At 44.3% G+C, this 15,457-nt stretch overlaps 1 protein-coding gene across 2 annotated transcripts in view; it reads left to right on the top strand.

Annotated features, from left to right (window-relative positions):
• The window catches only part of MIPEP (mitochondrial intermediate peptidase), a 157,225-nt gene that overhangs the window by 75,224 nt on the left and 66,544 nt on the right, over nt 1–15,457 (top strand). For both annotated transcript variants that reach the window (XR_008889532.1, XM_056561766.1), the window contains exon 14: nt 14,369–14,478. Coding sequence is in view for 1 of the 2 variants with exons in the window: in XM_056561766.1 (XP_056417741.1) it covers nt 14,369–14,478 (110 nt within the window). In the remaining variant the exon portion in view is untranslated. The remainder of the gene's footprint in view (nt 1–14,368; nt 14,479–15,457) is intronic.

Raw genomic sequence — 15,457 nt, 5'->3', positions numbered from 1 at the left:
GCTTCTTTCACACTACAAAATTACTCTGTTTTAAAGATACGTACGAAGTTCCATCTGAAAATCAGCTGTAAAACGACAGTTACAAAATCCTATACGGCCATTAGAAAATCCCATTTTCCCATCCCGTTGTAGCCCATTATTAATAACGGCGGTTATTTGCACTATTTCTCCCGTTACTATCTTCCGTCACAGAATAACGGCCGTTATTAATTATGGGCTATAACGGGTTAAAACGGCTATTAGAAAAATCCCATAGACTATAATGGGATTTTCTAACGGCCGTATAGGATTTTGTACCTGCCGTTTTACAGCTGATTTTCAGACAGAACTTCGTACGGATCTTTAAAACTGAGTAATTTTGTAGTGTGAAACAAGCCTAAGCTACATGGACATAGAAACAATATACGGGAGGAGACCAAATTGACTAATATAGGAAAGTTTTCTAGACTTTCTCTGTGATCTGTGCAGAGGTCAATGTAATAGGAGAAGGAACTGTGACCATCACCAATTATAAATGGCCTGATCCCATCTTATTTATAAAATGGTATCACCTTTCACTGTAACCTTTTCCTGTTATGATAGTGATCTGTAAAGAATGACAAGATTTTAGGATTATTTTGTAATATAGGTAGTAAAATGAAAAATTGGAAAGACATTAAATTTGTTTAACATAAAAACTTGATTTAATACTTCTGGTTCTGGCGCTGCTATGGGAAGATGTGGCTGAGCATGCTCAGACTCCTGCTGCTCTAAACTACCCCCTGGTACCAGCTAGATACTCTCTGAAAGAACTTTATTGGTTGCTTTATTCATCCTTGACACTCAGGGATTCTGAAGGAACCAATTTCTCTTTTGGAGCTTGCAAAGATTCCCAGAGATAGACACGGACAGCAAGGCCATTATGTCTAATTCATCTAAGATGGTGCCCTTGCTCATGCCTGAGGCTGAGTCATTGCATGCCATCTTCCTCTGACAGCTTTGAATACCTCACAATGTGCTTCCATGGATAGACCATACATTTCTCCCAGTAGAAGTTGCAGGGCACTATCCCCACTTGTTCAGTGCATCTTTCAAGCTACTCTCCAAACCATGTTTGCAGCCTTCCAGGGAAGCTGACCCAGATAGTCACCCAAGGGCTGCTTGCAGAATTTAAATAAGAAAATGCTAAGCTGTAGAAAATTGACGGCCTAGAAAATAGGTTGTGCCAAAATAACTTTCACATAGTTGGCTTATCGGATTCAGTGACTTGTGTGCGGGAGAGCTGCCTAAGGCGTTGGGATTACACCATCCTTGCCGAGTAGAGAGAGACCATCGTATTGGACTTGGACCTAATGGCATTCATCCTCTTACGTCCATATCAGCGACCTAGACAGGTTATCTTCAAACTACTCGATTTCAATGAAAAGCAAGAATTGTGGCATGCATTCCATCATATAAATAATCCACTTACTTTCCGTGGTCAAGCTATGCTCATTTTAAATATTTTTCAGTGGAGGCGGTCAAAAAGGGGCAGGCTTTTATTAAGCTGTGTTTGGAGCTTTTAAAAAAGAAAGCCAAATTTGCTTTTCAGTACCCTGCATTGCTCAGTCTTTACTTATGATGGACGATGTTCTGGGTGATGCCAAACGGGCCTTGGTGTGCCGGCCTCTGCACCTGAAGGCAGTCCATGTCACTCCCCACCAAGGGAGTTCTGTTGCTGTCAGCTTTTGCTGCATCCTGGAACAAACTGGCTTGTCTCCACACTGAGATCCCGAAACTTTCTTTCCATCTGAAACAATTGCTGGTGCTTAGTAATACTATCTTAGCATGGAAGGAGGTAAGGAAGGCTTTTGGTCTCCTTCACTTGCTTTCTATGTGGCTTCCCTTCTGGGCCACCCAAAGTTCTCTGCCGGGTAGAATAATCCTCTCTTTCACCATAAAAAGAAGCACATAGTAGTGGTGTCTTAATTGCTACATGAATTGGAGAAATGGCTTACTCACCAAGAACAAATGGAGAGCATCTCTACTTCTATATTGGAATTCAAACTGTTTTCCTGCTAGTACATGCCATCTTACTGGTTGCCAAGAGGACCCTTTTTCGACACTGTATTCAACCGGAGATGCCTGACCTTTTGAAGGTAGTTAAACATTTTGCTCTATGCAGATCGCATTGATGCTGAAAGGCATAAGGAGGCCCAAGCCAGGCATCTTTGTTAAATGGAAGACTTTTCTAATTGCACATTATTCTCAGTCACAGTTTGCGGACATTGTTTGCCCATTTAGATCTATTGAATGGTATTTACATGGTTCTTTGGGTTTCCTGAAACTACCCCCATGAATGTTTCACTTCTGCACTGTAATTTTTCTGGTTTGGTGTTAAGTAAACAATATGGGCCCATTAGAGCCTGAAAGAAAATAATCTATTTTTGGTTTGGTCTCCCCCTTGTACCTTCCCTATGTAGTAAAGAATTGTATGGTAAAATTAAAGGTACACTGATGACAAGCAGGGCTCGTACACTGAGGACAGGCAGGGCTCTGTACACTGAGGACAAGCAGGGCTCTGTGCACTGAGGACAAGCAGGGTTCTGTGCACTGAGGACAAGCGGGGCTCTGTACACTGAGGACAAATGGGGCGCTGTACACTGAGGACAAGCGGGTCTCTGTACACTGAGGACAAGCGGGGCTCTGTACACTCAGGACAAGCAGGGCTCTGTACACTCAGGACAGGCAGGGCTCTGTACACTGAGGACAAGCAGGGCTCTGTACACTGAGGACAAGCAGGGCTCTGTACACTGAGGACAAGCAGGGCTCTGTACACTGAGGACAAGCAGGGCTCTGCACTGAGGACAAGCAGGGCTCTGTGCACTGAGGACAAGCGGGGCTCTGTACACTGAGGACAAGCAGGGCTCTGTGCACTGAGGACAAGCGGGGCTCTGTGCACTGAGGACAAGCGGGGCTCTGTACACTGAGGACAAGAGGGGCTCTGTACACTGAGGACAAGCGGGGCTCTGTACACTGAGGACAAGCGGGGCTCTGTACACTGAGGACAAGCGGGGCTCTGTACACTGAAGACAAGCGGGGCTCTGTACACTTAGGACAAGCAGGGCTCTGTACACTGAGGACAAGCGGTGCTCTGGTCACTGAGCACTGATGACAAACATGGCTCTGTACACTGAGGACAAGCAGGGTTCTGTACACTGAGGACAAGCAGGGCTCTGTACACTGAGAACAAGCAGGGCTCTGTACACTGAGGGCAAGCAGTGCTCTGTACACTGAGGACAAGCAGGGCTCTGTGCAGTTAGGATAAGCAGGGCTCTGTGACATGCCCTGGCTTACACAGCAGGATGATTGACAAGCCAGGAGCCTGCACAGAGCCCTGCTTGTCCTGCCCTCACTTCCTGTATTTCGTCTCCTCAAAGATACACACAGGCAATAGGTGCAGGGACAGCATTTTTTCACCCCAAAATGTTCAAATATTTAAATCAATGTATATTACAAATATACATATAATAGTATTATCTATATCAAAAGTTTTTGGTAATGACAGGAACACTTTAACAATTGAATGTGCAATAAACAAGCCCTCAAATGGCTCTGTGGATGGAAAAAGAAAAGTTATGCATCCTTAAGGGGTTAAGTGTGCACAATTTAATTCTTTATCAGCTCATAACAAAAAGGAATTGTTCATGGCATACAATCTCTTATCATTACAAGTATCGTATAATGTCCAAGCTGATGTTGTTTTGGTAAACCGTGCGCTATCCAAGCCTCCCCAGCACGCTCCACTTTCTCATAATTCCTCTTACTCTGCATATTTGTATTGTGTGTTGTCATCATGAACTGTGTATAGGGGCTAATGGTTGACTGAGATTGTTTGTTCAGTGTCATCTTTGAGGCAGATGTTGTTCACATGAGACTAGCAGAGTGGATATAAATGAGAAGTAGAAAAATAATAAAAACAATAAACTTTTTATTTTTATGCCAATACCGAGTAGGAGAATGTAGCAGCGGGCCATCTGTTCAAAGCAGATGTGCTTGGAAGACAACTTAAAGAAGTATTCCCATATTATAAAGTGGTGGCCAATCACTAGGATATTCAATCTGATCTACAGGACGCCCACTGATCCTGAAGCACTGATTTAGCATTACATCAACTGTTTTTTCTATACGGCATCGCATCGGTCGCCCACTGTGGCAGGAGCTGCAGAATGACCTTGAAGTGATTAGGGCCGGTTACAGTTCAGTGGGCAGCCGGGTGTCTACTGCTGTCCTGGGACCAAATGGAAATGGACAGGAAGCGAAATTAGTTTTGTAGACACTTCATTATGGGGTTTAGTTGGAGGCCAGTCATAAAGACTTTTTCCAGTCATAAACTGATGGCATATCCTAGCACTCTACTATCACTTTATGAGAATACCCTGGCCGCCACGCCCCCTCCCATAGACTTGCATTGAGGGGACGGGGCGTGAGGTCACACAGGGGCGGAGTCCTGACGTCACGGACTTCCATTCCTGTGGTCGCGACTGAGACCCTCCAGCGCTTCCGGACAAGAAACAGGTGGGTGCCGCATGCAACATTGCCGGGGTCCCCAGCGGCGAGACCCCCGCGGTCAGACATCTTATCCCCTATCCTTTGGATAGGGGATAAGATGTCTAGGGTGGGAGTACCCCTTTAAGGGTACAGTTTAACCCCTTAAGGACGGAGCCCATTTTCACCTCTAGGACGAAGCCCTTTTTTGCAAATGTGACCACTGTCACTTTAAACATTAATAACTCTGGGATGCTTTAAGTTATCCTTCTGATTCTGAGATTGTTTTTTCGTGACATATTCTACTTTAACATAGTGGTAAATTTTTGTGGTAACTTGCATCTTTTCTTGGTGAAAAATCCCAAAATTGATGAAAAAATTTAAAAGTTTGTATTTTTCTAACTTTGAAGGTCTCTGCTTGTAAGGAAAATGGATATTCCAAATAATTTTTTTTTTGGTTCACATATACAATATGTCTACTTTATGTTTGCATCATAAAATTGACAAGTTTTTACTTTTGGTAGACACCAGAGGGCTTCAAAGTTCAGCAATTTTCCAATTTTTCACAAAATTTTCAAACTTACTATTTTCCAGGGACCAGTTCAGTTTTGAAGTGGATTTGAAGGGTCTTCATATTAGAAATACCCCACAAATGACCCCATTATAAAAACTGCACCCCCCAAAGTATTCAAAATGACATTCGGTCAGCGTTTTAACCCTTTAGGTGTTTCACAGGAAAAGCAGCAAAGTGAAGGAGAAGATTCAAAATCTTCATTTTTTACACTCACATGTTCTTGTAGACCCAATTTTTGAATTTTTACAAGGGATAAAAGGAGAAAATGTATACTTGTGTTTGTAGCCCAATCTCTCTCGAGTAAGCACATACCTCATATGTCTATGTAAATTGTTCGGCGGGCGCAGTAGAGGGCTCAGAAGGGAAAGAGTGACAAGGGGATTTTGGAGAGTACATTTTTTTTTTAAATGGTTTTTGGGGGGCTTGTCACATTTAGGAAGCCCCTATGGTGCCAGAACAGCAAAAAAAAAAAAAAACATTTTGGAAACTAGACCCCTTGAGGAACATAACAAGGAATAAAGTGAGCCTTAATACCCCACAGGTGTTTCCCGACTTTTGCATATGTAAAATGAGGGTTTCCCCCCAAATTTCACATTTTTGCAAGGGTTAATGGCAGAAAAGACCCCCCAAAATTTGTAACCCCATCTCTTCTGAGTATGGAGGTACCCCATAAGTGGACCTGAAGTGCACTGCAGGCGAACTAGATTGCTCAGTATAGAAGGCGTCATATTTGGCTTTTTGAGATCAACTTTTGCTCGGGGGGCATGTTGCATTTAGGAAGCCCCTATGGTGCCAGGACAGCAAAAAAAAAAACACATGGCATACCATTTTGGAAACTAGACCCCTCACAGCATGTAATGAGGGGTACAGTGAGCATTTACCCCCCCCCCCCCTGGTGTCTGACAGATCTTTGGAACAGTGGTCTGTGCAAAATTTTTCATATTCACGGACCACTGTTCCAAAGATCCATCAGACACCTGTGGGGTGTAAATTCTCACTACACCCCTCATTACATCTGTGAGGGGTGTAGTTTCCAAAATGGGGTCACATGTGGGTGTTTTTTTTTTTTTTTTTTGCGTTTGTCAGAACCGCTGTAACAATCAGGCCCCCCACCCCCACCCACCCGTGCAAATCACCTCAAATGTACATGGCGCACTCTCCCTTCTGGGCTTTGTTGTGCGCCCCCAGAGCACTTTGCACCCACATATGTGGTATCTCCATACTCGGGAGAAATTGTGTTACAAATTGTGGGTGGCATTTTTCCCTTTTACCTCTTGTGAAAATGAAAATTATAGGGCAACACCAGCATGTTAGTGTAAAAATGTTTATTTTTTTACACTAACATTCTGGTGTAGACCCCAACTGTTCCTTTTCATAAGGGGTAAAAGGAGAAAATGCCCCCCAAAATTTGTTAGGCAATTTCTCCCGAGTACGGCGATATCCCATATGTGACCCTATACTGTTGCCTTGAACTACAACAGGGCTCCAAAGTGAGAGCGCCATGCGCATTTGAGGCCTGAATTGGGGACTTGCATAGGGGTGGACATAGGGGTATTCTTTGCCAGTGATTCCCAAACAGGGTGCCTCCAGCTGTTGTAAAACTCCCAGCATGCTTGGACAGTCAATTGCTGTCCAGAAAAGCTGGGAGTTTTTGTTTTGCAACAGCTGGAGGCTCCATCTTAGAAACACTGCCGTACAATACGTTTTTCATTTTTATTGGGGAAGGGGGGTGGTAGGGGGGGCTGTGTACGTGTGTATATGTAGTGTTTTACTCTTTATTTAATGTTAGTGTAGTGTAGTGTTTTTAGGTTACGTTCACACTGGAGGCAGATTACACTGAGTCTCCCGCTAGGAGTTTGAGCTGCGGCGGAAAATTTGCCGCAGCTCAAACTTGAAGCGGGGAACTCACTGTAATCTGCCGCCAGTGTGAATGTAGCCTGTACATTCACATGGGAGGGGGGTAAAAACTACAACTCCCAGCATGCACTGACAGACCATGCATGCTGGGAGTTGTAGTTTTGCAACAGCTGGAGGTACACTGGTTGGAAAACCTTGAGTTAGGTTCTATGACCTAACTCAGTATTTTCCAACCAGTGTGCCTCCAGCTGTTGCAAAACTACAACTCCCAGCATGTACTGATTGCGGAAGGGCATGCTGGGAGATGTAGTTATGGCTAGAGGCACGCAAGTACAACTTCCAGCATGCCAAGACAGCCTTATGCTGTTCCTGAATTCTGGGAGTTTTAGTTTTGCAAGATTTAGAGGGGTTCAGGTTGTAAATCACTGTCCAGTGGTCTCAAAACTGTGGCCCTCCAGATGTTGCAAAACTACAACTTGCAGCATGCCCAGACAGCAAACTGCTGTCTGGGCATGCTGAGAGTTGTAGTTTTGCAACATCTGGAGGGCCACAGTTTTGAGACCACTTAGTGATCTACAACCTGAACCCCTCTAAATATTGCAAAACTACAAGTCCCAGCATGCCCACACAGCAAACAGCTGTAAACTGTGGCCCTCCGGATGTTGCTAGGCAACAACTCACCTAGCTGAACCCGGGACTATTGCTGCCGCCGCGGCATGTGGGTGGTCCCCCACATGGAGGGTCTCGCTCCGGGATCCAGGTAAGGGACCTTCGGCGCCAGTCCCTGGACAGTTCCCCCGTTTTGCCCGGACACCGATAGGTGGGCAAAGCGGGGGAACAGAACTTTAACCCCCCCCCCTCCCCCGGTCTGCTATTGGTCGGTCGCTTGGCCGACCAATAGAAGGGGTGGCACCCCTGCCACCAAACTCCTATCCCTTCAGGGGGATCGAGGGTGTCTCGGACACCCCCGATCCCTCTTATTTTCCGGGTCACCAGTGACCCGTATGACCCGGAATCGCGCAGATCACAGGTCTGAATTGACCTCCGATTTGCGCCCATCGCGGTCATGGGGGGGTCTCAGCACCGATACCAGTGACGCGGCGCTCCCGGAACCCCGCGACGTACATGTACGTCGCCGCGCACCAAGTGACACTGTGCGGCGCCGTACATGTATGTCGCTCGTCGTGAAGGGGTTAACGGTCCAAATGGTACAGACCACCTGCACGCGGTGACCAATGACTGTATGATTTTCCTGACAAGATTGTTATATTGCTGGCCTTCACGTGAGGACGGAGTTTTGTCAGCATGTGATAGCTGCACCGCGAACTCCTACACTAAAGATAGGGCTACACTGTCACTTCTTGTAGCGCTACTGATTGATGTTAAAGGGGAAATCCAGGAAAAAAATTTTTTTTTATATCCACTGGCTCCAGAAAGTTAAACAGATTTGTAAATTACTTCTATTAAATAATCTTAATCCTTTCAATAATTATCAGCTGCTGAAGTTGAGTTGTTTTTTTCTGTCTGGCAACAGTGCTCTCTGCTGACATCTCTGCTTGTCTCGGGAACTGCACAGAGTAGAAGAGGTTTGCTATGGGGATTTGCTTCTAAAAAAAAGTACAGATCATGGCGCAAAAAATGAGCCCCCATACCGCCGCTTATACGGAAAAATAAAAAAGTTAGAGGTCATCAAAATAAAGGGATTATAAACGTACTAATTTGGTTAAAAAGTTTGTGATTTTTTTTAAGCGCAATAATAATATAAAAGTATGTAATAATGGGTATCATTTTAATCGTATTGACCCTCACAATAAAGAACACATGTCATTTTTACCATAAATTGTACGGCGTGAAAACGAAACCTTTCAAAATGAGCAAAATTGCGTTTTTCGTTTTCATTTCCCCACAAAAAGCGTTTTTTGGTTGCGCCATACATTTTATGATATAATGAGTGATGTCATTACAAAGGACAACTGGTCGCGCAAAAAACAAGCCCTCATACTAGTCTGTGGATGAAAATATAAAAGAGTTATGATTTTTAGAAGGCGAGGAGGAAAAAATGAAAACGTAAAAATTTAATTGTCTGAGTCCTTAAGGCCAAAATGGGCTGAGTCCTTAAGGGGTTAAAAGCATACCTATCACTGAAAGAAATTTTTTTAAATCTCCTAGGAACGTTTTTATCGGCCTAAGTGTTCAGACTCCGTCCAATGATGAGAAGCGGGCAGCCGCATGCTTCTGTCGTCGTTCTCTGACAGACCTGGATGCTGGCCCCTTATGGGGGCTAAATATAGTAAATAAAATAATTTTAAAAAGTGTTAAAACTTTTTATTATTGATTTTTTTACATTTATTATCACCCCCTCTCTTTTCCCATTTTTTTAATAAAATAAGGTAAATAAACATAAACATATTTGGTATCGCTGCATCCAAATTATGAAAATGTATCAGTGAATGCTGTAAATGTAAAAGAAATAAAAAATACCTAAGTCCAGAAATGGTAATTTTTGGTTACTTAATATACCAGAAAAAAATAAATAAATAAAAATTGATAAAAAAAAAATACTGTAGCAATAAAATAAATAAATAAAAATAAATAAAAACTACAAATCACAGCGCAAAAAAGAGCCCTCATGCATCCCCATATATGGATACATAAAAGAGTTGTGGGGGTCAGAAGAGAACAATTTTAAGCATGCTCATTTTCATACAAAAAGTACCGTATTTTTCGCCGTATAAGGGAGGGACCTTACCTGCCTCCTGTATGGCCGGTGCTCTCCTTCCTCGTCATCACGTACGTGCGTCGGCGTGCGTAACGACGTGATGGCGGCGACGGAGAGCAAGGATTCCCGGCCGGCAGCAGAGACGTTCCGGAGCGACATCCAGGGCAGCGGTGAAGGGTTCGGAGCGGCGGGGACACGTGAGTATTACCTCCTGTGCAGTGGTCTTCAATCTGCGGACCTCCAGATGTTGCAAAACTACAACTCCCAGCATGCCCGGACAGCCGTTGGCTGTCCGGGCATGCTGGGAGTTGTAGTTTTGCAACATCTGGAGGTCTGCAGGTTGAAGACCACTATTGGGTTCAAAATCTTTATTTTTTTTAGATTTTGCACCTATAAATTGGGTGCGTCTTATACGCCGGTGCGTCCTATAGGGCGAAAAATACGGTAATATTTTTTTTAAAGCAGTACAATAAAACAAAACCTATATAAATTGGGTATGAATTGGGAATTCAAAATTCCGTTTTTTTTTGTTTTGTTTTTTTCAGTTTTGCCCCACAAATAAAAGTACACTTGATTCAGCATTTAGCAAGCCCTTGTATGGTCCTGTAGGTGGAAAATGGAAAGAGTAATCGCTATTAAAAGGCAAGGGGGGAAAAAAATGAAAACAATAAAGAAATAACATTTTCAAACCTTCAGTGCGGATTTGTAGCATATTTTTACCTGGCATGTTATATTCCTGCGGAATGTCCGCCTGGAAAATACGGACGGGTATTTCGCACATATGATAGTAACGGCAGGCGCTAGAACCGCTCAGAGATGCGTTGTCTCATAGACGCCAATGCATTTCTGAGAGGAATCCACGGTGGAAGTTGCTGTATAACACAATGACAGCTTATGTCAGTGTTTCCCAACCAGGGTGCCTCCAGCTGTTGCAAAACTACAAGTCCCAGGCTGTCTGGGCATGCTGGGAGTTTTAGTTTTGCAACAGCTGGAGACACCCTGGTTGGGAAACACTGGCTTATGCTTTTCATGTCTGGCGAGTGTGGCATTGGCCCGCTGCTGTTTGTGAAGGGTGTGAACAGCTGCGGGTGACTCTTACCACCGTACAGCTGTGCAAATATCATTAGATATTCTGTTTTTACCAAATATAAATGAACTTGCGATGGCTGTTTCATATTACAGTGAGAGTACATTTTTAGGAATCCTAAATTCAGTGTCTTTGGGCATCTTAATGGGGTACTTCGGGGGAAACTTTTTTTTTTTTTTTTTAAATCAACTGGTGCCAGAAAGTTAAAGGAGTACACCACTACAGCTGATCGGTCCTCCGGTCCATCCTCTTTATACTTCCGGGTGTAACGAAGCGTCACATGGCGCTCAACCTATCGCAGACCGAGGCAGAACATCGCGGCTGCCGGCAATAGGCTGAGCGTCATGTGACGCTTCGTTACACCCGGTAGTATGAAGAAGATGGACCGGAGGACCAATCAGCTGTAGTGGCGCTCCGCGGGAACCCAGGAAGGTGAGAGATGGTTCATTTTCATTTTTTTTGCAGCCCGGGCAGGACGGAGCAGAAATACTCTGCACCAGAGTACTCCTTTAAACAGATTTGTAAATGACTTCTATTAAAAAGTCTTTACCCTTCCAGTACTTTTTAGCAGCTCTATGCTACAGAGGAAATTCTTTTCTTTTTGAATTTCTTTTTTTGTCTGGTCCACAGTGCTCTCTGCTGACACCTGATGCCCGTATCAGGAACTGTCCAGAGCAGCATAGGTTTGCTTTGGGAATTTTCTCCTGCTCTGGACAGTTCCTGATGCGGGCATCAGGGGTCAGCAGAGAGCACTGTGGACAAGACAAAAAAAGAAATTAAAAAAGAAAAGAATTTCCTCTGTAGCATACAGCTGCTAAAAAGTACTGGAAGGGTAAAGATTTTTTTTTTAATAGAAGTCATTTACAAATCTGTTTAACTTTCTGGCACCAGTTGATTTAAAAATAAATGTTTTCTACCAGAGTACCCCTTTAAGTGCAACCTGCATGAGCTTATGTCAGTGTTTCCCAACCAGGGTGCCTCCAGCTGTTGCAAAACTACAACTCTTAACATGCCCGGACAGCCTTTGGCTGTCCGGGCATGCTGGGAGTTGTAGTTTTGCAAGAGCTGGAGGCACCCTGGTTGGGAAACACTGGTCTATGTAGTGAAGAGAGAAGGTGTAGGGCCTCAGTCACACCAGGCATGAGGGCACTGAGGGTTATTTGTGTAAGGTGTCAGGTGTTACACATGTAATCGGCACTTCTGAGGTTATCTAAACCACCGCATACCCAATCTGTCAGCACAAGGGGGGGAAAGCACCTGTCAGAAATAACATAGGAACTGAACCCAGAAAAGGAGTTCTAGGCAGTTTAACTTGTTCTTCTCCTCCTATTGTCTTATCAGTGGTCCATCTAATTCAGTTTTCTTTTTACTGTATAGATCAGTTTTCCAAACAGTATGTTGTTGCAAAACTACAACTCCCAGCAGGCCTGGGCAGCCAAAAGGCAGTACTGCAGTATAGGGCATGTTGAGAGTTGTAGTTGTGCAGCAGCTTGAAGAGGCAAAAGTAGGGGGACATGATTGATAGCAGTGTGCCCCAACCATGGGTGCCTCCAGCTGTTGCAAAACTACAAGTCACAGCATGCCCGGAGTTATAGTTTTGCAACAGCTGGAGGACCGCAGGTTGGACACCTAAGCTCTAGAGCAGTTTTCCCAACCAGTGTGCCTCCAGCAGTTGCAATGCTACAGCTCCCAGCATGTCCGGAGGCTTTTCGGGCATGCTGGGAGTTGTAGTATTGCAGCAGCTGGAGGCACACTGGTTCGGGAACATGGTATAGATAGAAGATAGAAAAGCATGGCTCTCCACCTGCTGCAAAACTATACACCCCCCTAAAATAAATGCTCTGACAACCTAAGGCTGTCAGGGCATGCTGGGAGTTGTAGTTTTGCAACAGCTGATTAGCCACAGGTCCGGGAACACTGCCATATAGATTTGTTGGGCCATGCTGGGAATTGTAGTTTTTGCAGCAGCTATGGAGCCACAGATTGGGGAACACCGCAGTATGGGGTTGTCAGTGCATGCTGGGAGTTGTAGTTTTGCGACAGCCAAAGAGCCACAAGTTGGGATACACTGCTGTATAGGATTGTCAGTGCATGCTGGGAGGTGTAGTTTAGCAGCAACTGAAGAAACACAGGTTTGGGAACACTGCAGTGTAGGGTATGTTGGGAGTTGTAGTTTTGGCATCAGCTTGAAGAGGCACAGGTGAGGGGGCATGATTTGTAGCAGTGTTCCCCAACCATGGGGGCCTCCAGTTGGGAATTTTACTTTAGCAACAACTGGAGGCATCCTGGTTGGGAAACACTGATCTATAGGGTAGAACAGCAGACTACACTATTCTGGTATCAAAAAACTGCAGGAAACTAACAATACAGAACTGCGGAGATGGTTGACATAGCCTTACATAGCTCAATTGAACTTCATAGTAAACCTGACTTCATTTTAGCTACTGGGCTCCTAGTGGTGCCATACGCAGACAGTATTTATCGTTTACATAGGACAGGGTTTCCCAACCAGGGCGACTACAGCTGTTGCAAAACTACAACTCCCAGCATGCCCGGACAGCCAAAGGCTGTCCGGGCATGCTGGGAGTTGTAGTTTTGCAACAGCTGGAGGCTCCCGGCTTGGGAAACACTGACATAGGATGTCCTATTAGGGACCCTTTAGTGAGGACTCCTGGCAATTAAAGGGGTACTCCGTTGGGAAACTTTTATTTTTTTCTTTTAAATCAACTGGTGCCAGAAAGTTAAACAGATTTGTAAATTACTTATATAAAAAATTTAAAAATCTTAATCCTTCCAGTACTTATTAGCTGCTGAATACTACAGAGGAAATTCTTTTCTTTTTTTGGAACACAGAGCTCTCTGCTGAATCACGAGCACAGTGCTCTCTGCTGACATCGTGACCACAGTGCTCTCTGCTGACATCACTGTCCATTTTAAGAACTGTCCAGAGCAGGAGAAAATCCCCTTAGCAAACATATGTTGCTCTGGACAGTTCCTAAAATGGACAAAGGTGTCAGCAGAGAGCACTGTGCTCGTGATGTCAGCAGAGAGCTCCGTGTTAAAAAAAAGAAAATCATTTACTCTGTAGTATTCAGCAGCTAATAAGTACTGGATGGATTAAGATTTCTTTAATAGAAGTAATTTACAAATCTGTTTAACTTTCTGGCCCCAGTTGATTTAAAAAGAAAAAGTTGAAAAGGTTTCCACCGGAGTACCCCTTTAACGGATATCATCGTATACATTCTATGTGTATGACTCAGAAATTTGGTCTACCACGTTTGTTTCCCCCCGCACAGAAGGTGACCTAGAAAGCGACAGAAGGACAGACATGTTTTGTGAATGGCACCTAAGTCAGCATGCAGAAAAGGAGGCTCTCAACCCCTAAAAATACAGAATCCTGAAAGTGGAACCAACTAGTTTACGTTCACCACCATCAGGTTTTGTAGATCGCAACAATGGTGATAAATAACCAAGCGTTCTGTAACGAATAATAATACCCCATGATGATGTGCAATTTGGATTGAACATGCAGCTGCTTCTATTCTTAAAAGTGTCATTTTATTTCCTATGAAATCTTTTTTTTATTTTTATTATTATTATTTATTTTTAATTTCCTGTTTTCTAGGCACCAGATGTGCTACAGACTTTGCCGAGGTCCCGTCTATCCTTATGGAGTACTTTGCTAGTGATTTCCGGGTTGTAAACCAGTTTGCCAGGCACTACCAGACTGGACAGGTGACTTTCTGGGGCATTATGTCGTTCTTTTTTGTATGGCTAGGGCTACACACAGATTCTTTGTAATAGAGATGTAGGTTTTCTCAGTGACATGCTGTATGTACATCAGTGTTCCCAAAATCTATGGCTTCCCAGCTGTTGCAAAATTACAACTCCCAGTATGCCAGAGGCTGTCTTGGAATGCTGGGAGTTACAGGTTGGAGACCACTGCTGGGAATGGTACCTTTACTGCTGCAGTTCACATGTTTTGTCACCTATATCTGCAGCCCTGTTGTGTTTCATACATACTGAATGATTTTCAGACAGACCCTTTTTATACATTTTTGATTACATTCTATGGCAGTTCCATCTTTGAGAAGGTAGCACTGGTGCCCCTTTATTTGACATGGAACCCCACCAATGCAGTTTAATTTAAAGTGTACCTTCCACTTTAAAAATCTTTACACATGTTGTCTCTACAAGTCAAAAGTTTGGTTCAGTTGGGGATCTGGGTGTTTAGACCCCCTACAATCCATGGAACTAGCAGGGAGAAGCACGTGGCTGGGGGAGATTGTGCTTTTAACTGGCCCCCCCCGCCAGTTAAAACATTTGATTTGTATCTTTGACATGTGAAATTATTATTATTTTTTTTTTTTTTAATATAACCCCTTAATGACCACGGACGTAAATGTACATCCTGGTTTGGCGGGACTTCCCACACCAGGACGTACATTTACGTCCTCTGTATGACCCCGAGCATCGGAACGGTGCTCGCGTCATACACGGCAGCAGCAGCCGGGGACCCGCCAGTAATGGCCGACATCCGCGATCGCACGGATGTCCGCCATTAACCCCTCAGATGCCGTGATCAATACAGATCACGGCATCTGCGGTAGTGCGGTACTTTGAATGGATGATCGGATCGCCCGCAGCGCTGCCCCGGCGATCTGATCATCCAGCATGGCGGCCAGAGGTCCCCTCACCTGGCTCCGGCCGTCTC

Source organism: Hyla sarda, chromosome 2 (genome assembly GCF_029499605.1).
Source record: "Hyla sarda isolate aHylSar1 chromosome 2, aHylSar1.hap1, whole genome shotgun sequence".
NCBI lineage: Eukaryota > Metazoa > Chordata > Amphibia > Anura > Hylidae > Hyla > Hyla sarda.
Note: the sequence above shows the minus strand (reverse complement) of the source record. Positions and strands in the feature narration are given on the sequence as shown.